At 35.6% G+C, this 27,967-nt stretch overlaps 1 protein-coding gene and 1 long non-coding RNA gene across 10 annotated transcripts in view; one reads left to right on the top strand and one right to left on the bottom strand.

The window, feature by feature from the left end:
* The window catches only part of EPHA5 (EPH receptor A5), a 352,110-nt gene extending 343,262 nt beyond the window's left edge, over positions 1-8,848 (bottom strand). For 2 of the 8 annotated variants that reach the window (XM_034958727.4, XM_034958729.4), the window contains exon 1: positions 6,499-8,848. In XM_034958727.4, the coding sequence (XP_034814618.2) occupies positions 6,499-6,679 (181 nt within the window). In that variant the 5' untranslated portion in view covers positions 6,680-8,848. The remainder of the gene's footprint in view (positions 1-6,498) is intronic. The other 6 variants (XM_063603804.1, XM_034958732.3, XM_034958728.4 and 3 more) reach the window with 5 other exon arrangements.
* Positions 7,526-27,967, top strand: part of LOC117979986 (uncharacterized) — a 37,192-nt gene continuing 16,750 nt past the window's right edge. Inside the window, exon 1 of one of the 2 annotated variants that reach the window (XR_004671098.4) lies at positions 7,526-7,610. This is a non-coding gene — a long non-coding RNA (uncharacterized LOC117979986). The remainder of the gene's footprint in view (positions 7,611-27,967) is intronic. The other variant, XR_008625162.3, reaches the window with a different exon arrangement.

Genomic DNA, 27,967 nt, shown 5'->3' with positions numbered 1-27,967 from the left:
AGTAACACACAAGCTGATCAGAGACTAAAGACTGCAAACCCTACAGGAAAAGAAGAGCTACAGAAAAGTTTAATTATGAATAGAATCTACTAGGACTTTTTAAACTGGGATACAATTAAATGGCACTTTAAGGCAAAACATAGACACTTTTTTAAAAGAGGTTTTCAGGCAATTTTTAAATATAGAAATGACTGCTTATGGTTTCTTTAAATCACTATAAATTTAAAATCATTTCACAAAGTTATACTAACATTAAAATGACAATAAATGTCATCATACCAAACCACAGAGTTTTTAAGAACTCCAAGTGGGACACCTACTAAATTACAGTTTTCTTTTATGACTTTGTAACATCTGAGATTCTCATTAGGGATACTGGATGAAAATTTGAGCTTTTAGGGAAAAAAACAAACAAACAAACAAAAAAACAAGACCTTCAATTACTACAAATTTCACCAGACACAATTCAAATTCTTACGTATCTTATAGCACTTTTTCTTTCTGTTTATTGTTCTTTGCACTAACAGATTATATCATGTAACAATTGTTTAAGATGGTAATGAAATAGTTTAAATGCGATTTTTAAAATCTGATTCTTGAAATTAATTGATCAGAATTACATTTTATTAAATATTTCTTATTGTTATTATAATAGGAATTTTAAAATTAGAGCCATATCTTTCTTTTAGGTGATAAGAATAATTGCAATGAATAAAACTTCTGTATGGGAATTCTATAGGGTCAAAAGAAAAATGCAAATTCCAATAAAGTCTTAATATTCAAAAATAACTGCACCACTATTTATTTGGAGCTTCATGTGGAAATACCTATTTCACAGTACAATTTATATGACATCAGATTCTATTTTTGTAAAAGCTTCTTCATTACAAGAACATTTTGCATATGTTAATAAATGAATTGTCAAAAATAAGATGTTCAAAATTTATATTTAAAATTGCTACACTACTTCCATTTTTACCTTGCTCAAACACTTTAAAATCTATCTCATTAACTGAATACAAACAAATGTCTGGAAAGTCAGAAACTAAAAGTAAATATTAAATAGAGAAAAACTGTCCTAAGAATTCATGCTAATTGTTTTGGAAGTTCAAAATCAAATACTTAAAAAATAGATCATTCATATTTTGAAATAAACATTTTCAATGGCACCAATTATTTAGACTAGATTTTCAACATCTAATAATTGTTAGTTTTCTAACTGTCATATCATGCCTTCAAAAATTGTTATTAGTACATCAGAAAATCTCTTGTTATTTATGTATTTTCTCTCTGTAATGCATCTCACTCAATAAACGTTTTGTTGATTACTTTAAAGATAGGTACTAATAATTTTTTTCTAAAAAATATGAACCCATTTTAATCTGTGTTTACAAAGCCTTCAGAACTCATTTTGCTTTTTATCTACCTTTATGTACACCCATAGGAATATCTGTACCAATTACACAGGGATAGAACATATGATAAATTTTTTAAATCAGTTAACTATCCCATTAGGTATATAAGTATACAATGGACTATAATAACTCTTTTGAAGAAACCCTTATCTATCCTATGAATTACATAACTTTTGATAAAATAAATATGTATTTACTCAGAAGGGCACAGCAGTAGGAGCCATTCTCCACCTGAAATATACTCACTACAGATATTCTAACAGTAAGAATCATTCTGAGTTTCTAAGTAAGAGTTGATATTTTTAGCTCTAATGTTGCTTTTATAATCACAATTCACTCTTTCTGAAAAGAAAAATGCAAATACTACCATCAATTTTTACTGATTAATAAGCAAGACATGAAATTCAAACCTCAGTTAATTCTGATGCTTTATAAAAACCATTGTGAGCTATTTTAAGATTGTTTAAAATGATGTCATAATCTTTAAGTAGGTACCCCTGCTAACTTAAATTGGAACTATTCATTAGTAAAGTAGAATATATTAAATATATGCTAATTTAAATTGAAAAAATAATGTCTAAAGAGTTATCAATAATTTGTTCAGCAATTATTTCTTTGAAGTATGAACACGATATTTTTCTTTTGAGAAAAGAACATTAAATTTGACTCATAAAAAGGATAATAGCTATAGTTAGCTAATATAATTATGTACATTATACTCTATTTTTACAGTCAAAGGTAGAAAGGTTTCTACCAAATGAAAAAGAAACTAATTGCCATTCAGGCAAATACATTTAAAAAAGCACTCCAGACAAAGGAGATTCAAGTGGTAGAGTCAATCAACAAAAGTGTGGTGGAAATAACTAAAGCATAGTTATTTTCTCAATGGTAGCAATCAATTCTGAATAAAATATTTAATTAAAAAGTTTGGAAATGTTTGCTATAAAGAGCTATATCATTTCATTTTGATTTTGCATGTAAAGATACAAAAACACATACTCTAAGTGGTCACATTTTATAGAGCATAATAATATCAATATGTTATAGTAAATAATGTTCTTATAGGTGTAAAAAGTGCACCTTTTTTTCCATACCAACTATATTTTATGTGAATTGGAATAAAGAGCCAACAGTATTTCCAGATGACAATATTACAAGAAGAATATTTCCAATCAAAGAAAAATCTTTGTTTTAAATGCAGAAATTGTTCACTGTCCTCTCTGTCTTATATGAGTAAATGAAATCCTCTTACCTGTCACCCTAACACCCAAGAAGATCTTTGTCTACCTCAAAAGGAGCTTAAAATGTCAAGACCTAGGTCCCCTTTTCATGGTTTATTAAGCAAAAAGCCAAAACTATTCATGGTCCCTTGTAGTTTCAACAATCTATGATTCAAATAGGGGTAATAGCTTTCTTTTCTTGTTCAGTAATGTCCTGGTGAGGAAATGATTTTACTGTCCTTTTTTCTGTGGGGTCCTGCGGATTTATCTAAAAGGAAATGAATTACAACAGGATGACAAGGCCACAGAATAAAGCCATTTAGTTTTACAAATCTATTATGTCCCCCAATCTATTTTATGGGCCTGGTTCTATTATAAGCCAAGAAAAACCCTAAAACAAACTTTTTTTTTCCCTTTTTTATCTTTCCAAGGAAAACATTTACAAGTTTATGATAGTTTTTCAGGCAGTTTAGCCTTTTCTTCCCACCTTATGTGTTTCTACCCCACTTTCTTAAACATACAAAACATTCAGAGATAAGAAACTGGACTTTTTAAATCCAAACTGCTGACAACTGTCAGAAGCACTTTACTGGGACATTACTGACTGTAGCTCCAATGAATTAAGCTTGATTCACTGCGGGTGAATCATTTTCAATGCAGAGCTGTTCAGCAGTAATTGGCCAAGAATCCCTGCTGTGAAAAGCACTTGTCAAATAATGCTTGTTTACAAATATATCTCCAGACAGCAAAAAGTGGCAGCTACTGAATAAGTTCAGGGCCACCTCCAAAATTCATAGCAGTGGACATGAACCCTTTACTTACTAAATTTATTTAAATTTTCACTTGCAGATACACTTGCTAATATTTGTCCTGCTTGATCAGAGACAAGTCTGTTTCTAAATATACCTCCGAAATCTTTTATAATAAAAAAGTTTTGAATATTATACTGTAGATCAAATATTCCTTTCACATGTAGTTTATGACTAATATACTAAAACTACTAAGGATATATTTATCTTATAAATTGCTTAGAATTTAGACTAAAGGGTAAATTTTCCTCTTATTGTCTGCTATCCAACATATTCAAACATGCCAAATAAACACATTTCATATCAGTCCAAAATTCCAGATATATGTTTGGCTTTTTCTATTCAATTCTGCTTGGTTATATCTAACAAAGTTAAATTTAAGAAATGACTAGAATAGCAGCTATGAATATACACTTACATTTATTCTGTATGTTTTAAAACTTTTTTTCACATAATGGGAGCATTCATAATACACACACACACATACACACACAGTCTTTGGGAAATCACTAAGCATCTATAGATTGCAGAAGTCAAATTATATGAGAAAAAGTGATTAATGAGTTCAGCATATACATCAAATCTTTCTGCCCCCTGACCTTCCAAAGTCCCTCCAGAAGCAAACAAACAAATTGGAAAACTCTAATCTGAATCTCTAAAAAAGCCCAAACATTTTATGAATATTTTAGCATAAATAAATATTTTAATACACTCTGCTGCTCAATTTATAGCAATAGCATGGAGAAACAAGAAGAGAAGAATCTATATTTCACAGAGCAGAAATAAAGATCTAGGATACTAGGTGGAAAGATGGAAAACTGCTCAGCTGAGATAGGATGAATTAGATAATGACATAGATATTTACACAATTTTATTTCCAATTAAGTATAATAGTGACATATTACAAAATGTGCCCCAAACAGCAGGCTTTTTTCAGAGCACCAGGTGGTAAGGTACATCTCATTTTTGATTAGATCCCCAAGCCCCATCTCCGTGTAGTCCAAGTTTTGCTGTGTGACGGACTAGATGAGGTAAGACAATACAATCTGTGGGTGTTAAATCTGTAACAACAGCCAGGCTGTGTTCCACAAGATTCCAGCTCTGCCTTCAACACCTTAGGAGACCGGCGCTATTTCCCCTTCCTTCTCTTTCCTTCTGCCTCTTCCTCCCTGCACAGTCTTGGCTCTTGTTCCCATTCAGTGTCACTCTCCCTGAGAATTGAATTCTTCCAATTTTCTAACCAAGAGCGACTCCCTTTCATCTCCACCTAAGTTCTCCCCTTCCATCACACCTGGAGAGAGGACTTGAAATCTAACGGAAACACGAAAGGATGAATGATATTACTGTTAAATCTCTTCAAATTCAAACGAGGATGCCCCTTTCGGTGGAATAAGACAGTTAATAAAAGAGCCTCCTCCAAAGCTGTTATAATCCTCCAGACGTCTAACAGAATGAATTTAACATAAGGTGTTAATAAAAGGTCTACGACTCTCAAAAACATTTTTTCAACTTTATCAGAAAGGGAAAATGCCCAATTGTTTGGCTTAAGCATGAGAGATTACCTATATATGTATATAGATAAATGCAGATAAATACACATAAGCCTTTAATTAGCGTTTAAAAAATAAACTTAGAGGTTAAAGAGAAAGTTCATGGGATGAGGGCAGGGGAGCCTCTATCTGCCCTGCTTTCACACCCTTCCTTTAGAGCTGGCATTGCTGGGATATCAGCTCAGCGCCTTCTCCTACAGCGGAGACTGAACCCATGCAAGTCACGAGGACACACACGACTCCACCGCTGCTGCTTCATCTTTCCGGTCTAGTGTCCCGTGCTCAGGAGTGGAAGGAATTTCTGCAAGGTTTTGAGCCTCACGCGTCGCATCCACAGCCCCAAACCGAAACCTCACCATTCTAGCCAAAGGGGGTAGGTTTTTCTATGTTTTCATGGTGGAGCTGACAGATCTGGATCTGAGATACTGTTCCCGCCCCTCCGCGAGTAATGCGCCCTTGGGCTGAGACCCGAGCTCAGTCCGGGTGTGGGAGAGGAGCAAGCGCGGCTGGAGGGGACCCAAAGGCAGAGGTCTCAGGTCCAAGAGGCAGGCGGGCAGAGGGGCTGAGCACTGTTCCGGGAGCACGAAGAGCGACACAGGTGTTGCTCCCGCGCCAGCTCTACTCTCCCAGAAAAAGGCAGGGACAGTATTCTGGGTCTGGAGCACAGGATTGGGGGTAGGGAGGGGGACTGGGTACTCCTGGATCAGGTGCTGGCCAGAGCAGGTCTTTTCCGTCTTTAACACATGCCCAGGTGGGTTTTAGCGGCAACTTCCTAGCCGCGACACTCCCCCTCACCCCTCCTCCCGCGGCATCCCACCTTCTCGCCTTCTTCCACCTTGGCTTGAGTGTGACAATGAACTCCCCCAAGAAGAAGGGCACCCAACTGTGTGGGGCGCCTTCTGTCCTTCGCTATACCCCTCCCACGAGAAATAAAAGCTCCTGCCACCCACCCCAGAATAGCAGCTGGTGATGCCCTAAATAACAGCTCCCAGCAGGCACTTTCCCCAAAAATAAAAGCATCCAGCCACCCCCACAACGTTTCCCATCACTGGCCTCAAATAACGGTTTCTAAAAGCCCCACTGCTCCAGAGATCCTTGTCACTGAGCTTCCAACAGTTCCCACTCCTTCAAGCCCGAAATGTCACTTCCCCACGCGCCTTAAGTGAGCCCCAGCCGCACCCATCCCCCTGGAACGGGCCTCCATTCCCCAAAGGAGGCCTCGACCTCCTTTCCCCCAAGGTTTTCCACCTTCCCAGCCCCCCAACCAGCCTCTGTCCACACTCTTGTTCCTTGCCCAGCACTCCGCAGCTAACGTCAAACAATGCAACCAAAAACCGCAGAGGGGAGCGAAAAGGCCAGTGGAAGGGGACGACAAATACCAATTTGAGATGAGACTGCGATTTAGTCTGCAGCAGCAGCGTCCGGCGCGCGGAGACCTGAACTCCCAGGCCCCGCCTAGCCCCTCCGCCCCAGGTCGCCACGGTCCCCACCCCCATCTCCCTACCTTCGTTGCTGGGGCTGGCCAGGAGGGTCCGGAGTGCGGCGCACAGGAGAAGGCACGTCCAGAGGGGAGCCCGTCGAGGTGCAGAGTAGCAGCCGGCCAGGGACGCTGGGGTGATGGGGGTGTCGCCGCCGCCGCTTGGGGGCCGCCGGCGTCCCACACCCCGGGGCCCCGAGCCCCGCATCTTCTCCGAGCCTCCTCCGGTGCCGCTGTCCCGAGCGGCTCAGTCCACCGCTTCGGCCTCGCGGAGCGGCGAAGGGAGACTCGGGAGTCCTCCTTGTCCCCCCTTGGGGTCCTACGCCTTCTGGCACGCGGCTCCTCCAAATGTGGGAACCACGGATCCGGCTGAGACAGCTGAAGTTTGCTTCTGGCTCCTCTCGCCTCCCTCTTTGGTGGGGTTAAATCAAATATTAGTTCTGGTTGCTAGTGCAGATCTGGACTCGGATCAAGGGTGTCGAGAGGGTCCTGGGTCCTGTTCCTTTGCCTTTCAAAAAGACTTTTTACGGATTGAGAATTTTTAAATACCACTAGGGGAAAGGTGAAGGTTCTTTGCAGTCTTCAGTGTTGAAATGGACGAAGGTAAGGAAGACAAATCATTTTAAGACGAAATCTCCGATTTTTTAAAAAAGGAGGAAAAAAGCAGGGTGGCTAAGGATAAAGAAAGAGGACTTGAGAAAATGTGGAGAATGAAAAACAGGAGAGCAGCGAGCAAAAGCAAAGATCCAGAGTTCAAAGAGCCTGGCAGAAGGAAATAGCTGCGGGCTGAGTGCTGACGAGGGGAGGGACTGACGGCGGCCGGCCGGTAGGAGCGCGGAGCTGAGCTGCGGCGGCCCAGGAGCTGCTGCGGTTCCCGCTGCTCGGGGAGCAGGCGGTGTGTGCGCGGCTGCGAAGTCGAGGTTGAAACTGCACCGCCAAGGCGCGCTCCTGCTGTGTCTGGAGCTCCGGCGTCTCCTCTGCCTCCCAGCTCAGCGCCTCCCACCCTCCTTCCCTCCTCCTCTTCCCAGCTCCCCCGCCCTCTGCTGCTCGCAGCCTCGCCAGTGAGAATCTACTGTAAGTGTGAGTTGCTTCGACGAAGTCACACACCCACGGAGGGAAGTAATCTGGAGGCTGCCTTGGTGAGTGTTGCCTAGCGGTCTCCGGGAAAGGCGCGTCTTCCTCCCGGGATAATTAGGGCAAGGAATCCTCCTGACGACGCTGGCGAGGACTGGGGTTCCCGGGAGGCGGAAGGGAGATCAGCCCCAGCTCAGCCGGCGGCCCTTAGAGACGCGGGTCCCTCCGTTTGGCATCTTGCCTGCTGTCCCTCACAGGCTGTGGCATCAACAACCTTGTCGTCACATCGCCGCGCATTCGCAGGCTCTGCTGGTCCGTGGCTAGTTTCTTAAACACCCATACCGCTTACCGCTGCTGACCCTTTCTGTTCTTCCCCTACTTTGATGGCTGGAATAGGATAATTACTCAACGTTTTCTTCAGAAGTAAATTGTAGAGTAAATAAAGAGGCGGTAGCTCTGTTTGAGATTTCAAGGAGTCAAAGAATTTGACTATTGAGATTTGTAGTGTGCCAGGTACTTTCATAGGTGGCGATTTAATTCATTTATTTCATTGATAAAATGTTTTAGTATTTTAGAAATTGGACGATATGCAGATACACGACATACATTCCAGTGAAATTAGCCTCGGTCAAATAAATTCAGGGTTTTGAAAAATTAATTATTTTAATTGATTGTGCTCTATAGCATTGGGAGATTTACAAACAGTGAAAAAAAACAGTTAAAACAATCAACTTTCTATGCTTCACCTCTATTATGTCTTTTCTTGCTTTAGTATATTCCCTCGATTTATTCATTCTTTCAAAGAGATACATTTGAAGGACAATTTTAGTACACAGGCATTTAAAAACAAAAGGCTGCAGAGAAAGCACTTACAGAAAGGTCTGATTATAGAAGAAAGATATCTCATCTAATTTCATGTATAGTAACCACTGTAAAGCTTGGGCTTCCGTTCACACCTAATAAAGGTGAGTCAGCTCACCAGTTTTGACATATCTAGAGCCTTGTTTGTCTCCACAATAAATTCCTCACTATCTTTAGCTGGTGACATTTGTTTTTTGTTTAAATATTTGCAATAAAGATGAAAGAATAAAGCAGCAGTGATGCAATTTTGTAAAGAGGTGAAAGCTCATCTTTGATTTCTTTTTTTCCTGAAATGTTTTGGCACCAGAAGTCTGAAAGCAGGTTCTTTTTATTATAATGTGCTCCAAATGGATGAAGCAAATTTAGAGGAAGAGCAGTGAATCAGTTTCTCAGTTTGGCAAAAAGCCTCACGGGTGAGGTGGAAAGTTAAAATTTATGTTTCTATTTGAGGACCATTCAAAATGTAAGCTCCCCTCTCCCCTACAATTATAATTGAGTTACTTAAAAATATTTAAGCAGAATACCAACTATGATATCTAAAGCCCAGAAATATGTAATAAAACTAATATGAGTTTAATGGGGCTTTGAGCTCGTTCCTTTACTTCTACAGGCCTCGGTATCCTCATCAGTAAAATGAGGAATTTGGAGAAGACAATCTTCAAGCCTTCTTCCCTTCCGTTGGTTGCATGTCTATGTGACTACCCTGTTCATCTATCTCCAATTATTTACTATTGGCCACAACATAACCAAATTTTTCAGCCTAGAATTTAAAGCCTTCTACTACAAATGGTTTAAATATATTTTTTATTCTATACTACAATGTTAAACTCATTTTTCCCCTAAATTACCTCATGCCTCTCTGATTTTTCTACCTGTCATTCCATTCTAAAGAAATCCCATCTCTGGAAATATTTATCCGCCCCCCACCCCACCCCACCACAACACACACACACACACACACACACACACACTACTGTCATCTAAATCATACCCAGTGTCCTAGGAGGGCCAGGCACTCAAGATTAAATTCTTCTTTTCCCAACAAAAAAGTTACTTCGTTCTCCTCCTCAAAGTACTCATAGCTTTACATAAATCAACACAATGCCAATATTTTCTGAATCAACGGTGGAATAAAATTGTCTAACTATATCTAAAGAGAAGAAAGACAGAATTTAAATCTGGTTTGTCAAAGAAAACCTGGGACGCTGGTCAGCATGGGCATAAGTGTGTTATCTTCTCCCAACATAGCTAAGTTACATGATTGAGAATATAGAAAGCAAAATTCTTTGTATTCTCCACCTTAAATTGCAGCCATCTTTCTCATAGTTCTTTAATAATATTGATTACACATCTCTGAAAGAATGAACAGCTGTAAAGTTCACTGAAGCTGTAAAGTTCATGAAGTTCTGATAACAACAATGAAAATCATTTCTTGATCTAAGGAGGGTTAATCAGAAAAGGTAACGATGGTGGTTTGACTTGGACTTCAAGCTCAAAGGAGATTCACATTTGGCCACGTGTTGATGTCTTGGCATATTAATACTTTTTATTTTAACACAATTACATTGAACCATGGCATTGCATGAAAACTAGATTTGGTTTATATTTTTCTTTTATACTTATTGTTTTGCACAACAAAAGGCCATGCCATCAATATTGGTTTTGGTGCCCTATTGTTTGCATTTCTCATTTCTTGGAATAGCTACTATGACCTTAAAAGATGCAAGTGGTTAGTGTCTCCCAAGATCTGTGCTTTTGTGTGACTTCAGTACTAAGTATTCCTGAAGGAAGGATATTCAAAGTAACCTTGATAAGGTGCCTTGAAAGTTTACTAACCTCATAAAAAGTTTTAATATTATAGTTAGGTTCAGTGTATCAATAAGCCCAAATGTATCTTCCCTGCATTCAAAGATTCAAGAAAAGTAATTTTGACAGAAAGCCTTGCTAGTTTTTCCTGAAGATTTGCTATGTGTAAAGCATTATGTGACGTTTTTACCTTAACTATTTTACTTAATGCTGACACTTCAACCCTGATGTTGGTGTAATTATTATCCCCATGTTAATGATGAGAAAACTGAGGAAATGAGATTAGGTGATCCAAGTAGTCTCACAGCTGGTAAGACACGGAAACTTTCACCCATGGGATTGAGTCTATTGGAGAAAAGTCCTACATAACAGAAGTAAAGAATAAATTTGATAACCAGGTTGATCAGAAAAAGAGAACTACCCCAAAATTCTGCATGAATGGGAGCAATGAATACATGAAAATATTTTAATTTTCAGGTTTAAGTCTAAAAGCGATTTTCAAAATAGGTAGTATAGGTCAGATAAATGAATAGGAGAAAACAAGAAATGAAGGATCATAAGCAAGCATTACTTAAAGAAAAATACTGTTTCGTGTACATAAAAACATGCACACGATTTGTTTGTGTACAATGAAGACAATGGACCAAATCAAGGAAATAACAAGATTGACGTCTGTGGTCAGATAATAGTAGCTCAACACATGGCACACAGCCCCTTTAAACCATGGTAAAAAATATAAGCAACAGTCTTTACTAAAACAATTTAAATAAAACTCCATAAACTCAAGAGCATTTTTCCTCTCATATAATTGTAGCAATTTTTTACAGATCAGTTTTAAATATTTTTGTCACTTAGCTAGATTCTTTCTTTGGGGGAATTTGGTGAAAAATACAAGCAAAGCAAAATTTTAACCCATGGTAGATTTTAGATGAGAAATTATATGATACCCTAATGAAACGATAAGATACCCTAAAGAAGTTTTCAGATTCATAATTTTCTAAAGAGGATAGATGTACGGTGATATTAATTATTTTGATCTCAAAGGTAAATATTGACTAAAATATATTTAAGCAATCAATAACTCTTGAAGTTCACAACATAGATAATATTGTAATATATCCATAATTGTGTGTATTATGTCTTAAGTTAATGAACATAAAACATCAAATATTTTTTGTTTAGTATTATTTCTTAAGCATTTTTTTCCGAAGTCCTAGAATCTCTTCTTTTTGCTAATGACTCACATTTCTACCTATTAATGTGAAGTTAAATTATTTTTAAATTTAACAAGTTATCAGATGGGTGTTTAATTAAAAAAATACATTAATACCATTTTAATAAATTAATGAGGATATAAATATAGAAAGTATTTTATAACGTAACAGTACATGAAATGCTTACTTATCAGAAATTTCACTTATTAAAGATGTCCATATCACAATCAGCACTTTTTATCTCTTTTCTATCAATATTGAGAACAGAATAAAGTTGTCACACTGTTCGTGATTATTAATAGGAAGTTATGTAGCAAAGAAGAAAGAATAAGATGTTCAGATGAATTACAGTGAGCCGAAGAGACATGGTGGTTGTTGATGGTGGTGGTTTCTTCTTTAATCATTCTTTTATCAATATGCTAGGATTGCAGATGTTGCAGCATAGCATGAGGCCAAGGCTACTAGAGTTTATGATGAGCCAAATTGACTTGCCAGGAAATTCTTTGGTTATTGTTTGCATCCAGCATCTTGGATAACTGGCATCAGATGAAGTTGTGAATGCTGGGATAATATGGACTTTTGGGACTGAAAAAGTAGGAAATGTGTGGACGTAAGAGTCAGAAAATGGAAATAACACTACTGTTAGAGTTAAAATTCTACCTATTCTAACCTGTTTTCTGGACTCCAAAAGTATTTGCAAATACGTGAAAAATAAGCTGTAATATTTTTCACATTCAGAGAACTGTTTATTAATCTCAGTTGATATGTGACTTGAAATTGATAGCTAATCTACTCCTACAAAAACATATTTTATAAAATAATTGCTATAGTTTGCTAGGGGAAAACTGATCAATTTTTTTCAATAGCATAAATAATAAAGGGGTACATATGCAACTCGGATTTTTTTTTTTTTTTTGAGACAGAGTCTCCCTCTGTTGCCCAGGCTAGAGTGTATAGAGTGCAATGGCTGGATCATAGCTCACTGCAGCCTGGAACTCCTGGCCTGCAGTGATACTCCTATGTCAGCCTCCCAAGTAGCCAGGAATACAGCCTCCCTAGTAGCCGGGAGTCCAGCCCAGGCTTTTGATACCACTGTTCATTGTCTATTGAACAAACTTCCGGCTAAAAGTTAGCAGTGATAATCTCATGTACTCTGATATGCTGTTCGTGGGATGTTAATCTGAAACATCTTTATTATCGTTGTTTTAAAATAACATCAAGTGCTTTTAAGGTATGCATAGTTTCAGATCTAGCAATTACATTTTTTATATTGTGAGTAAATTAAAATGGGCCAAAAGATTAAACATAACGGTATTTTTAACTGATAAAAACCAGAAGTGTTCTAATCTTTAATATGAAATGGTTAATATATTATAGTATATTTATATAATAGAATATTATGGGATCATTTTTAAATTTTTATTTATTTATTTATTGAGACAGACACTCTGTCACCAGGCTGGAGTGCAGTAGTGCAATCAGAGCTCACTGTAACCTTGAACTCCTGGGCTGGCACTACAGGCTTGCAGTACTATACCTGGCTAATTTTTTTTAATTTTTTATAGAGATGGGTATCTCACTTTGTCCAGGCAGGTCTTGAACTCCTGGCCTCAAGCCATCCTCCCACCTCAGCCTCCCAAATGACTGTGATTACAGGCGTGAGCCACAAAGCCCAGGAGGACCATTTAAATACGAGAATATATATATATATATATATGACTTTCACTTTGATATTTAAAGCTATCTTTATATATATAAAGATATATAAAGAGAGATATATAAAGATATATATAAATATATATATTTGTATATATTTATATATATAAATTTATAAATAAATATATGTATATAAATGTGTGTGTGTGTGTGTGTATATATATATAAAGCCTGGCTAATAAAAAGCAAACTTTTTTAAGTTTGAAGAGCTATATCCCATTATTGACATTTGTATATGACTGGTGGGATGAATTGAATTTATTTTTATATTTTTAATGTTTGCATTTTCAATAATTAGCATTTATAACATATAACAATAGAAAAACATGAGTAAAAAAAAACATCCTAAGCCAGGCTTAGTGGCCCATGCCTATAATCACAGCACTTTGGGAAGCTGAGGCAGGTGGATCACCTGAGGTCAGGAGTTCAAGACTAGCCTGGCCAACTTGGTAAAACCTCATCTCTACCAAAAATACAAAAACTAGCTGGGTGTGGTTGTAGACACCTGTAATCCTGGCTCCTCAGGAGGCTGAGTCAGGAGAATCGCTTGAACCCAGGTGGCAGAGGTCACAGTGAAATAAGATTTTGCCACTGCATTCCAGCCTGGGCGACAGAACAAGACTCTGTCTTGAAAAACAAAAACAAAAACAAATCTTAGATGAAAATGTATATGCAGTCATCAATACACACACACAAACACACACACACACACACACGAGAGAGAGAGAGAGAACAGGGAAGAAAAAAATAAAAAGAAGGTGGAAGAGAAGGAGAGACAGAAAAGAGTACAAAGATGGTAATAATTAGTAACTTTATATTACCAAAAAATAGTAAAGTAAAAATTACTTTAATTAGCCTCTTGCCCCTATTATAAAAAGAGTTAGGTACAATACTTATTTGACTTAATCATTTTCTGTCCACAGAAAATGTATCCACAACATTTACAAGTCTTCCAAAATTCCTAGGATGCATGATTTCTGTTGTGTACCTCATGTTTCAATGCATTTTCCCACTAAATTTTCCAGCACACTAACTTTATTGACTGTAGTTCTAATTCTATTTTCTTTCCACACTGGTTTACCTCATAATTGGTAACATTCCTCTTCTTCGCGATCATATGTGTAGGTTATGAATAGTTAATTTTCTTGAAATATGTGAAAAGAGGAGAAGACTATATCACAGAATTAGTAAAAATTGAAATTTCACTTCCTAAAGTTTTACGGTGTGAGATTGGTGTGGTTTGGCTGTGTCCCCACCCAAATCTCACCTTGAATTGTAGTAATTTCCATGTCTCAAGGATAGGGCCAGGTGGAGATAATTGAATCATGGAAGTGGTTTCCCCCATACTATTCTCATTGTAGTGAATAAGTCTCACGAGATCTGATAGATCTATAAATGGGAATTCACGTGCACAAGCTCTCTTGCTTGCTGCTATGTGAGATTTGACTTTGCTCCTCATTTGTCTTCAGCCATGATTGTGAGGCCTCCCAAACCATGTGGAAGTGTAAGTCAATTAAACCTCTTTCCTTTATAAATTCCTTTATGTTTTTATTAGCGGGGTAAAAACTGACTAATATAGTAAATTGGTACCAGGGGTGTGGTGCTTCTGTAAAGATACCCAAAAATGTTGAAGCACCTCTGGAACTGGGTAACAGGCAGAGAGGTTGGAACAGTTGGAGGGCTCAGAAGAAGACAGGAAGATGAAATGTTTATAACTTCCTAGAGACTTGTTGAATGGCTTTGACAAAAATGCTGATAGTGATATTGACAATAAAGTCCAGGATGAGGTGGTCTCAGATGGAGAAGGGGAACTTGTTGGGAACTGGAGCAAACATGACTCTTGCTAAGTTTAAGCAAAGAGACTGGCAGCATTTTGCCCCTGCCCTAGAGATTTGTGGAACTTCGAACTTGAGAGATGATTTAGAGCATCTGGTGGAAGAAATTTCTAAGCAGCAAAGCAGTCCAGAGGTGACTTGGGTACTGTTAAAAGCATTCAGTTTTATGTATTCACAAATATATGATTTGGAATTGGAACTTATGTTTAAAAGGGAAGCAGAACATAAAAGTTCAGAATATTTGCAGTCTGTTGATGTGATAGAAAAGAAAAACCCATTTTCTGAGAGAAATTCAAGCCAGCTGCAGAAATTTACGTAAGTAATGAGGAGTCAAATGTTAATCACCAAGACATTCGCCTCTAACAGGGCATATTAGAGGTCTTCATGGAAGCCCCTCATATCACAAGCTGGGAGGCCAAGGAGGAAAAAATAATTTTGTGTGCTGGACCCAAGGGCTTGCTGTTTTCTGCAGTCTCTGGAGTTGGTCCCTGCATCCCAGCCATGGCTAAAAGAGGCCAACCTAGAGCTCAGGTCCCTGCTTCAGATGATGCAAGCCCCAAGCCTTGGCAGCTTACATGTGGTGTTGGGCCTGCAGGTGCAGAGAGATCAAGAGTTGAGGTTTGGGAACCTCTGACAAGATTTCAGAGGATGTATGGAAACACCTGGATGTCTAGGAAGAGGTGTGCTACACGGGGGAAGCCCTCATGGAGAACCTCTGCTAGGGCAGTGCAGAAGGGAAATGTGGGTATGAATCCCCATACAAAACCCCCACTGGGGCACTGCCTAGTTGAACTGAGAGAAGGGGGCCTCCATCCTCCAGATCCCAGAATGGTGGATACATTGACAGCTTGCACTGTGTTCCTGGAAAAGCTGCAGACACTCAATGCCAACCTGTTAAAGCATCCAGGAGGGGGGCTGTACCCTGCAAAGCCACAGGGGTAGAGTAACGCAAGACCCTGGGAACTCACCTCTTGCATCAGTGTGATCTGGATATGAGACATGAAGTCAAAGGAGATCATTTTGGAGCTTTTATGATTTGACTGCCCCACTGGGTTTTGAACTTGCATGGGGCCTGATGCCCCTTTGTTCTGTCCAATTTCTCCCATTTGGAAGAGTTATATTTACCCAATGCCTGTACCCCATTGTATCTAGGAAACAACTAACTTGCTTTTCACTTTACAAGCTCATAAGTGAAAGGGACTTTTGTTGTCTCAGATGAGACTTTGGAATGTGCACTTTTGACTTAATGCTGAAATTAGTTAACACTTTTGGGGACTGTTGGGAAAACATGATTGGTTTTGAAATGTGAGGACATGAGATTTGGAAGGAGCCAGGGGTGGAATGATGTGATTTGTCTGTGTCCCCACCCAAATCTCACCTTCAAATGTAATACTCTCCACCTGTCAATGGTGGGACCAGGTGGAGATAATTGAATCATGGGGGCGGTTTCCCTTATACTGTTCTTGTGGTAGTGAATAAGTCTCATGAGATCTGATGGTTTTATAAATGGGAGTTTCCTTGCAAAAGCTCTCTTGCCTTCCTGTCACCATGTAAGAACTCACTTTGCTCCTCATTCAACTTCCACCAATATTGTGAGGCTTCCCCAGTCATGTGGAACTGTGAGAAAATTGAACCTCTTTCCTCTATGAATTACCCATTCTCAGGTATGTATTAGCAGCATGAGAACAGACTAAGAAAATATCACAGAGAATTTGTTTGTCATCAAATGGTTTTCTAATGTCCATTTTCCTGGCTTTTTTCGTCTTTGAAAACCATTTTCTATCTTCCTCTTCCTCAAAGCACCTAAACTCTTATCTTCTCAACTGAGAAGAATATTTCCCAAAGCATTGTCTTTGGTTAAACCCTTCTCTGCCTGATTAAGTCCCATGAGATCTGATGATTTTATAAAGAAGAGTTCCCCTACCCAAGCTCACTCTTCTCTTTGCCTGCCGCCATTCATGTAAGATGTGACTTGCTCCTCCTTGCCTTCTGCCATGATTGTGAGGCCTCCCCAGCCATGTGGAACTGTAAGTCCATTAAACCTCTTTCTCTTTTTCTTCCCAGTATTGGCTATGTCTTTATCAGCAGCATGAAAATAGACTAATATATTGCCCAATCTCTCTCATGGAGGCTCTGCCCACAGATCCTCAACAATCATAATTCAAAAAAATCCATAAGAAACTTTCTTTATTCATACTGACCCAAAAATGAAACTGGCCCCTGAAATAATACTTTTTCCCTTCCTTTCCTACTTGTTAAATTTATAAAATTATATAAAAACACAGAAAGCTATGTGGATAGAAGAAATACATAATTTTCATAAAGTGATAAAAGGATGTGAGGCAAATATAAAAATGTAAGTGATGGTTTGTAGTAAAACTGGTTGATTCCATCAAAGATACTATCAGTTCTTTATGTTTGATAATTAAAAATGTATTTAATCATCAGTGCTGATGACCACTGAGGGGGAAGTACATGACTTAATAAAGGGCTTAAACGTGAATCATAAATCACAAACCAAAGTCATGGTTTGAAATCCATCAATAGTTCTTATTGTTAATTCTGAACTTGCTTATTAGATGACAATTAATAAATTATGAAAATGATGGTGTATGAGTTATTTTATAAAAACATATTTAAAAATTAACTAAATTTTCCACAAAACAAAAACCTAGGAAAAAAAAATCTTCCTTTTTTACCTTTACAAAACATATTCCTAGTATTATTTGCATTGTAACATCAAATTTCATTTTATGTTTATGAAAAATAATCAAAAAGAGCAAAGGGCAGAATGGAAATACTCCCTTCAATATTTAAAAAAAGGAAAAAAAAACACTTTTGAATCCTTTTTCATAGGCATGTACATGAAGCCTTCCTGCAGACATCCACAGTGAACAAGTCTAAGGACAATAGCTTTCGTTGGCCCCCAATGGAAGGTGAGAAGAAGTAAACATTAGTAACCTCAAAACGATGAGATTCCACAAAGTAAACGTTTGCAATATTGCATTTTCTCTTAATGTTTTGCCTATCAGAATTATTTTACATCAAGTGATTTTTTTGTAAACATTTTGTTTTGAAATAATTATAGATTAGCTGGATGTTGCAAAGAAATGTATAAAGAAGTCCGATGTACACTTTCTCAAATTTCCCTCAATGTTATCATAATACACATTTATAATTAAAAATCAAAACCAAGAAATTGACATTGGCACATTTTACAAAGCGTATTCAGATTTCACATATTATAAAGTGCTCATGTGTAAGTGTGAATGTGTGTGTGTGTGTGTACCTGAATCTATGTAATTTTATTTCATGGGTACCCTTGTGTAACCATCAGGAAACTCAGGATACCCAACTGTACCATTACTACAATATTCCCTCATGTTATCTCTTTATACCCACACATCCACTACCCGCTATCCCTAGCACCTAGAGATCACTAACCAATTTTCATTTCTATTGTTATGCTGTTTTACAAATGTTACATAAATGGAATGATGTAGTTTGTATCCTTTTGAAATTGGCTTTTTCATTCAGTATAGTTTGTGAGGCTCATCCAAGTTATTTGTAAGTCAATAATAGCTCCTTCTTTTTTGTTGCTAATTAGTATTCCATAGAATGAATGTACCACAGCATATTTAACCATTCACTCATTTAAGGACATTTGGGTAGTTTCCAGCTTTGGGCTGTTACAAATAAAACTGCTATGAACATTTGTGTACAAGTTTCTTTGTGAAAATAAGTCTTCATATCTGTGACATAAATGCCCAAGAGTGCAACTGTTAGGCTGTATGGTAAGTCATTTTCACCATCAATTTTTGATGATATGTGGTTATAGCCATGCCCATTGCACCCTCAACTTATCCAACAAGAACAAGATGAATTGGATCCAATAATATAATAAATCTCCTTAAAAAGAAAATATTAGAACACACAAAAATATTCAACATATACAAAAAAACAGTGAGATGAAATAGCCAATAGAATATTAAATAAATAAAAGAGGAAAATTCAAATATCAAATGAATATCCTTGTATATAAATGATGTAACATATTTCTATATTTAAACTTTAAGCATCCTAAGAGTAGAGAAATAATTATCTTAATGAAGTAGTAGCCACACAACTTTTACTTAATTGATTTATTCAAAATATGTTCTTCAATCTTATTCTATCTCTTTAAAAATTGTTCCACACTCCTAACACTTATATTCCAGTATTTGAATGAGTAACTCATATCACTTGGTCCCAAACTGACATTTCAAAAGATATGTTCAAATACATTTGCAGAGATATTTTTGAGTTCATTCAAGCTGAGCAGTACTTCTTATCTTTTGAAATGTCAGGTAGCTGGTCTAAAGAAAATGGAAACAGATCGCTTTTTAAAGATCATCACACATGTGGGCATAGGATTGTGACTTGGTTTGTACAAGCATACTGTGGGGAAATATATTTATTTGTGTGCAAAGTGTTTATTTTATGGAAAAAAAGAAAAAGCACTTGCAAAGTAAAAATCAACCATCTTAATTATTTCATATTATGAGTTTTACTTGAAGTCCTCTTATATCTTCCCCTTTTAGATGTTTTCATGGCTTTTAGTTTATTATCATGCAGGAATGTTATTATACTATGAAAACCCAAGAACCTTATTACCTAGATAAAATATTTTAATCATGTTTTTGAAACCTAAATTTGACAATAAAATATTAAAAACAAAACACTTCCAAAGATTAATATAAAAACATCAATGTATCCTTAATCCCACATGAATAAATACTAAATTTATATTTGTTTAAAATCATCGAAATGTACTGATTACTTTTTGCTTTATATATAGTGGATTGAATCCATTTTAGATGGCCCCTGAAAATTTACTAAAGTTATTAACAAGAATATTTTTAAAACAAACACATTCAGCACTACAAAGGGCAAAAGAACAGGAAAAGAGAAGACAGAAAAATATTTTGGAAGCTGAACAGCAAATGAATGAGTGGTAAATAATCTAATAGACCAAGAAAGTTAAATCCTAAATCAACAGGTAGGAAAACTAAATAGCTTTTTCCACAAGAAACCTCTGAAATGTGTGGTATTAGGTAACCCTGATAGTGGAATAATGGGATGAAAACAGAGTTTTGTTGAAAGTGTGTTTCAAAAGTATCCTGTTTCCAGATTCTGGTCACTAATCTGGTCACTTAACTAACTAGATTGCCTACTGCCTTACCCCATTCAAAACTGCAGTTTTATTCACTAAGAAAAGTAATACAGAAAGCTCTGTTCTAGTTTATATCAGGAAGAATGAAGATAAGAATAGCTTCATAAATATCATATGCTATATTAATTGCCTGTTGCTGTAAAACAAATTATCCCAACACTTATTTGCTAAAAACAACATTTATTATTCACAGTTTCTGTAGATATAGAAACTGGGCTCAGCATAGATGAGTTCTGTGGCTCATGGTTTCTCACAGGCTGAAATCAAGTTGTTGGATGGAACTGTAGTCATCTCAAGGCCCAACTTCAATTCATTAGAAGCAAGGCCTTGGGTCAGCCAGAATATCATAATATCAGAAGGTGAGATTATGGTGGACATCTTAGAAAGTGTGTCTCTACCACGCATGGCCTTTGTTCACTGAACTACAGAATTGCCAAGAATATTTTTAAAACAAACACATTCAACATTACAAAGGGCAAGAGAACAGGAAAAAAGAAAATCCCTACTCAGCTTTGAAGTCATGAGATGGCCATAAAAATGGAAGAGTACAAGAAAAGGGCTTTTGAAAATTAAATATATATGATTGAAGTGAAAAAAAAAACACTTAACTATACCTTTAGAAAATTAAACAATGAGGCAAAAACCTGAGAAACAACCAAGGAATGTAAGAAATTCAGAGGACTGGTAAAATGGCCAAAATATTAGAAGTATTATTATTCTAAAATAATTCCAGAAATGCAAGAAATCAAACTGTCAAATAATTGAAATAAAACATCTAAAAATGAAGGGCTCAAGCTTGCATAAAGAAAGCCAATACCCCATACCAAGTGATCAGGAAAATTGGTAAAAATAAACTTACCCAAAGGCACATGGACATGATATTTCAGAACAATAATGAAAAAGAGAAGACGCTACTAGTTTCCAGAAAGAGAGAGACAAACATAACAAAATAAAGCAAGAAATGTGGAAAGAGTCAGAATCAGTAACACTTTACAGCAAGACTGGAAAATAGACTACAATGGAGCAATGTCTTCAAAATGCAGAAAAAAAAATAGTTTAAACCTTGACTCTTTCATCCAGATGAATTATCAACACGTATGGAGATTGAATTCATTTATATTCTTAGTATTGCTCATTCAGCCTTTTTTAGGAAGGTACTGGTTGATATGCTGTATCAAAACATGAGTGTAAATCAAGAAGTAACAACACATTGGATTCAGAAAATGTATATGCAGCACTGAGATAAAAGAGAACAGAATTCTCAGAATATTGTCAAGGATGATCCCAAGATGAGATATGTACCTCAGGCATGGAATCCAACCAACCAGTCCTAATTGAACAGATCAGAGCCTATTGGAGATATTTCTATAAAAGGATAAAATTGATGGAATGCCTGGTACATATTAATGCGAGGAGAAACATCTAAGATCATTGGCAGATAATTTGGGGTTATTTTAGTGATAAGTGGAAAGAACCAGACAATTATTCAGGAAAAACAATATTTTAAGGAAATGACAAGCAATCATAAGTTAGATCTTGACTCACCTATCAATAGCATTCACATGGTAATAATGTGAATAGTTAATGTAGATGCAATAAAACTTTTGATAAGTAGGAGTGATGGAAAGACGCGAATGAATGGTTGTAGAGGGAAATGAAAGAAAATCAAGTTCTTATTTTTATTATTGCAAATTCAACAGATAATATATAAATTGTAAGAAATAGAGATGCTAACATATGTATATAGTATTTAGAGATAGTGTTATATGCACAGATAATCAGCTAAAATGTTTGAAATTGTTGATTTTGGATATTTCTTTCAAAGTTAGGAACAATGAATCACTGTCTCAGAAATCATATAGAATTATGTGATTCTTATATGCATGTATAACATTGATAAAAATAAAACTAAAACAAAAATAATATGGTTTGTGTGTTTTTTTAATATTTTGCAAATGCTTAACATATTATATGTAACATTCTTCAATTTGGTTTTTATATCTCAGCATTATATTTCCAGCTTCTATACATGTGAATAAATGTGTATATCTTTTGGTTATTTGTGTAGTTTTACACTATTCTGATCATACAGATTGATGCACAATTTAGTGATCCATTTTTTTTTTTACTGTTGAATTGAAGGATTGTAAATAGGGACATTTTAATCTTAACTAAATATTGCCAAGTCCTAAAATGCTTATAAACCTTTCAGTGGAAATATTTCAAGTTTGGCAAAAGATAAATATTGTTGCCCTTCCCTTCCCAAAGCAGGAAGTAGTTAAGCTTTGACAAATGTTTCTCAGTAAACTTTTCATTTACTTTATTGTTAAATTTTGATAGTGTCTTTTCTCTAAGGAGTATATGGGGTTTCATGTTCTTTCTATGCAACAATTAATGCAGGAGGACAGTGAAGCAAAGTCAATAGATTTTGTAGAAAAATAATTGTAATTCAAAAATGTTATTCTTAGCAAACATATGGTTCATATGTGTAGAAAACATCCAGAGCCATGTATAACTTCAAAAGAACAAAACCCTAATATATTTTCCTTTAAAAATTTCTGGAAGAATTGTTTTGTACCACAAAGAGATGAATGAAATATCAACTAAGGAAGGCTATTCAACAGGTAAAAACTAATATAAATGTATGAAAGCTCTAACTTATGTGGGGAGGGATAGGATGTTAGTGGATATAAATAACTGTTGTAATTATAACTCCAAAATAGAATGTTTAAGTCTAAACAATCTGGAAAGACAAATTTATTTCTTTATGAAATTTATAACCTGAAGATATATTAAATATGAACTAAGAAAAATGCTGGGAAAGTAATATAAGGAAAATGAGTAAAAGAGTGTAAAAATAAAGAGTTTAATTTTAATATTAATGTAACTCATCTTTTTTAAATGAACATGTCAAAATATTTAAGTACTTGAATTGAAATCAGGACCCTATTTTAAAAATTACAGAAGAAAATAAGTCAGCAAAACAAAAGATGTAACAAAAAGGAATCAAAAAAACATAAAATTAAACTATACATTGGACCAAATACAATGTTATGGAAATAAATATAAACAATTAAATTCCTTGATTAAAAGTTAAGATACTCATGTCCTTTGCAGCGACATGGATGAAGCTGGAAGTCATCATTCTCAGCAAATTAACACAAGAACAGAAAACCAAACACTGCATGTTCTCACTTATAAGTGGGAGTTGAAGAATGAGAACACAGGGACACAGGGAGGGGAACATCACACACCAGGGCCTGTGGCAGGATTGGGGGCGAGGGGAGAGACAGCATGAGGACAAAGACCTAATGCATGCAGGGCTTAAAAACTAGATGACAGGTTGACAGGTGCAGCAAACCACCATGGCACATGTATATCTATGTAACAAATCTGCGTGTTCTGCACGTGTATCCCAGAACTTAAAATAAAAAAAAAAAAGTTAAGATACTCAAGCTGAGTAACAGGGAACAGCTATTTAGTATTGTTGGTTCATGCATGATCTCACCCAGAAAATGACCTTTCAAACAAAACCTGATGGATAGAAAAATTTTTAATGATTTAGATAATATTTGAAGGGATAGAGAGAAAAATACATGAATGTGTCAACAATGAGATAAAATGAAATATCCTTTGACTTCTCTGTCTGTGGAGTTTCTTCTCATTTTTCAATGATCTGCTCAAATATAACTTCTTATTTAAGTATTTACCAATAGGCCACAATCTTAAAGACTGAATTGTCAGGGGCAGGGGAGATGTTCGTCAAAGTGTACAAGGTTTCAGTTACACAGGATAAATAAGTTTGGCACTGTGAGTGTAGTTAATAATAATGTATTATGTACTTGGAAATTGCTAAGAGAGTAGGTCTTAAATGTTCTCCCCACAAAAAAATAAGAAATATGTGCTGAGAATTATGTTAATTAGCTTTATTTAACCATTGCACAATGCATACATATCAAAACATCCTATTGAACACCATGAATATATACAATTTTTGTCAATTATATCTTAATAAAAAATGAATGAATGACTCTCTACTCTTGTGTATTTTTATTACTTCCAAGGGAACAGTTGGACTTGGTGGTTCCAATGATCTTCCTTTACTTCATGAAGTCTTTAGTGGCAGAAAATTTGTGCTAGTCATATTTGTTGACAGTGTCATTTCTAGAATAATCTGAAATGTGTTATGTATTCAAATCATATTTATGAATTGACCTGAAATGATTTTAATATTATCTGTCTCACAATTCATAAGCAGGTAACTTTTCATAAATTATCACACTTTGTAATTTTGTTATAACCACTCTATATTAGAATTATGACTAACTCATACACCCTTGAATGTGTTAGGAATATTTTCAAAGTCTAAGATCATGGTATATTAACTTGCAAAACACTGAAAATAAAATGGTGATTTTTAAAGTATTTTTGCATTTAGAAGACATACATATTTTAGTCTAGCAACACAAAAATATATCAAAATTATTTATTTATATAAATACATACGTTAATGCATTTCCCCCATTTTCTGCTCTTTTCCACATTCTTACTAAACATTCTTTTACATCTTCTATTTTAGAACAGTAGCAAAATTGGGAAAGAAGACATAATTTGAGACAAACTGCTTCATATTTTTAGCATTACCTTAAGGAAATCATGGAAGTCGCTATAATATCAAGGATTAAATTTGGATCTAGGTTTATGTTGAGTTTTTTTTTCCCTTGAGTGGAATAGTTTTTTTCTTCTAGCTTAATGAAAAAGTTTTGATGGTATCCTAGGTGTCAATTTCATTTAGAAGTCTAAATTAAAAAACAAAAAACAAACCTTGGTTTAGTTACAAGTCATTTAAATCGGTTTCACTATTTTACTTAAGTAAAAAGCAGCTTTTAGTTAACATATTTTGGAGAGACATACATTAAATTTCTAATAAAACTGTATACCTATTTTACATATGTATAATTGGTATTCAAATTTGCACACAACTACTGCTAAAATTGCTATAATTGTGTTTGCAAGTGTGGCTGAGAAAGCTCAATGCCTGAGGAAGAGCCATTTTCAGGATTTTTTACAATTCTTTCCTATAGCTTTTTATAGAACTGAATTGTTTTACTCTTTTCTAGTTAGTTTCAGCTTCCACCTTATAGTCCGGCGTGCTTACATCTTCCCTAACTTGGAAACTGCTAATTAGTGAAGACAAATCTATCTTTTTATTGCAGTTCTTTTCAGGTGTTTAGGTGTTCTAAGTTGTGTGAATTTTGCTTTGAGTTGTATTGCACTTTCTTTGTATCCTTTCTGTCTGTGTGCAGTTCTCAGATCTGAAATAAGGAACTCTATTGAAAGACATTTTAGGTGCCCACTGATTACATTGGAACACAATAATATTTCAAGTCATGGATCTTTTAGGAATTAAGTGTCTATAATTTGGTTTGCAGTGGAAGGAAAATATTCATTGTTCAATGTTCATTGACCTAAAGCATATAAATTAATGGCAATATTATTGCTAAACAGAATGCCTACCTAGCTCTATAGGACATACACATAAAATCTTTAATGCAAAATCTGTATTTGTGAATGAATTGATGAAGATATCTGTGGCCAGCTTGTGAAACTGGGAAAGATTTGTTTGTTTCTGCAGTCCTCTGCTTCTCTGCGGTAAGAATGCCTGCTTGAAACAAAAATGTGTTCAGTTCACAACTCAAATACTTTGGAAGTTCTGTTGGAATTTACATTGACTAGGAATGTTGCTGGGAAACCACTCATTCTAAAAGAAAATTGTGTCTAATTACATACTTTTTCCCAACATTTATGTTATGTTGTTTTACAAGTCACTTCCTTAATTATTTACAAATAAATTATTATGAAATTTATAATATCACCTATACTATTGATAGATGTAGGGCAGCATGATTATATTGTTGCAAGCATCATTAATAGTACACTGCTCCCAAACCTCACTGATTCTTCTCTTTTCTCATTTAGTGTCTTATATAGAGAGGATATAATGTGATAAATTTCCAAACAGGCGATTAGTGACCTACTGTTCTTTCTATCATATGGAAAAGTTAACACAACCTTTTTCTATAGACCTATTGCCCCACAGTTTTTTTGATAACACACTCTATCAATCATTGAAATATTTTGGACAAATATTTCAACACGTTTATTTATTTATGAAGTGTGTAATTCTGCTTCTTTACTTATGGATTATATACTTTGTAAACCATCACAAAATACAGATGAGTTAATGATTATTGAAAATTATTTTAATTAATTAATATGTGCAATTATACTTCAAATGATCATTTTGATGACTTAGAAAAAATCTTGCTGACCTCTTATCCTTTCAATTTAGACTGTCATCGCTTTTGTCTTATAGTGTGGCCTATAAAAATAATGAATTTGGTTTATAAATATCAGTGCTGCAAATTTTTGATGGTTGATTTTATGTGAATTATGAAATCTTATATTATTTTTAATACATGTTTATTTGGCAGAAATATTTGTAAGCAACTCGTATAGTTTGTGAGTTTGCTTAATTAAAACTATAAATCATAGTGTGTAAGTCCACTCAACTATGCACATGCAAACTTCAAGAAGTCACCAAATGCTTAGGAAAATAAAAGATTAAGTGTGACACTGTCAGTTTCTCCAGGATGTGGAGCTTCTACACTTTACACAAGACACATTGCATGCCATCTGTGACATGCTGACCACTCAAAAAGGGATGAAGCAGGGAACCTATGTCTGTATATTCAAACACTCCAAAGAATTTACAAATAGCCTCCTTAGACCAGTTGTCTTCTAACTGGAGTATACATACCCTGGGGTTATAAGATAAAAGCACAGATGGTTTTAAGGAAATTAATTTTCCAATCCTCACTTCTGTATATATTATAAGACTGATAAGGCTTCTGAGTCAAGCAACTCCTTTCCTTTCTCTTTCTCAATTAAGATTATTCCCACTTTATACCAAAAAGGAATACTTCTCATCTATTCAATGGCTAATTACTTTGTATTGTGCCAAGCTGTAAATATTTCCAGTGTTTTACACACACACACACACACACACAATCATACACAGATGCACACAGGATAAACCAGATATTGATGTCAGAATTGGGAAAATGAATAATTCTGATGACTAGAAAACAAATGCTTTTTCGGGTATTTTTTAAATCACACTTTTCAACAAAATTGAAGGAGAACCAAATTTAGTGATTTAATAATTTTATCAGAGACAGTTCATTAAATGTATTTTAATGGGAAATCAGCAACGATTTTTGGTACAAAACTCAGGGTTTAAGGTTTCGGTTACATGCTTATAACAAATACTTTTGTTCTATCTATTTACTTATATGAATATAGATTCTTCATGCTCAGACCTATTTTTTCATAAAGAAATGGAATGGATGTTGCACTCTGCATTGTTCTCATGATAAATAAAATTCATCTATGGATACATGATAGAAGATCTTTGATCAACTGTATGTTACTTTTATGTGTAATAGGAAAGACATGTCAAGCTAGAATAACTTTTTAAAAACTCTTTACTTTTTACTGTCTTATGCTCCTAGGAAATTTTAAAAAATGATTTTAAATTTAAACACATATTTTATATCATAGAGAAGCAATGAAAGAGTTTAAACAAAATATTTAAGTGTATTATATACAGTCATTTGAAAATCCTATGGAGGAATTGGGATTTAATTTTGATCTAAAGACAAAAACAAACATGTGCAACTCATGTATTTCTTTTCAATCTGTGGTGCTGTGTGTTG

Source organism: Pan paniscus, chromosome 3 (genome assembly GCF_029289425.2).
Source record: "Pan paniscus chromosome 3, NHGRI_mPanPan1-v2.0_pri, whole genome shotgun sequence".
Taxonomy (NCBI): domain Eukaryota; kingdom Metazoa; phylum Chordata; class Mammalia; order Primates; family Hominidae; genus Pan; species Pan paniscus.
The sequence above is the reverse complement of the archived record's forward strand: the minus strand, read 5'-3'. Positions and strand labels throughout refer to the sequence as shown.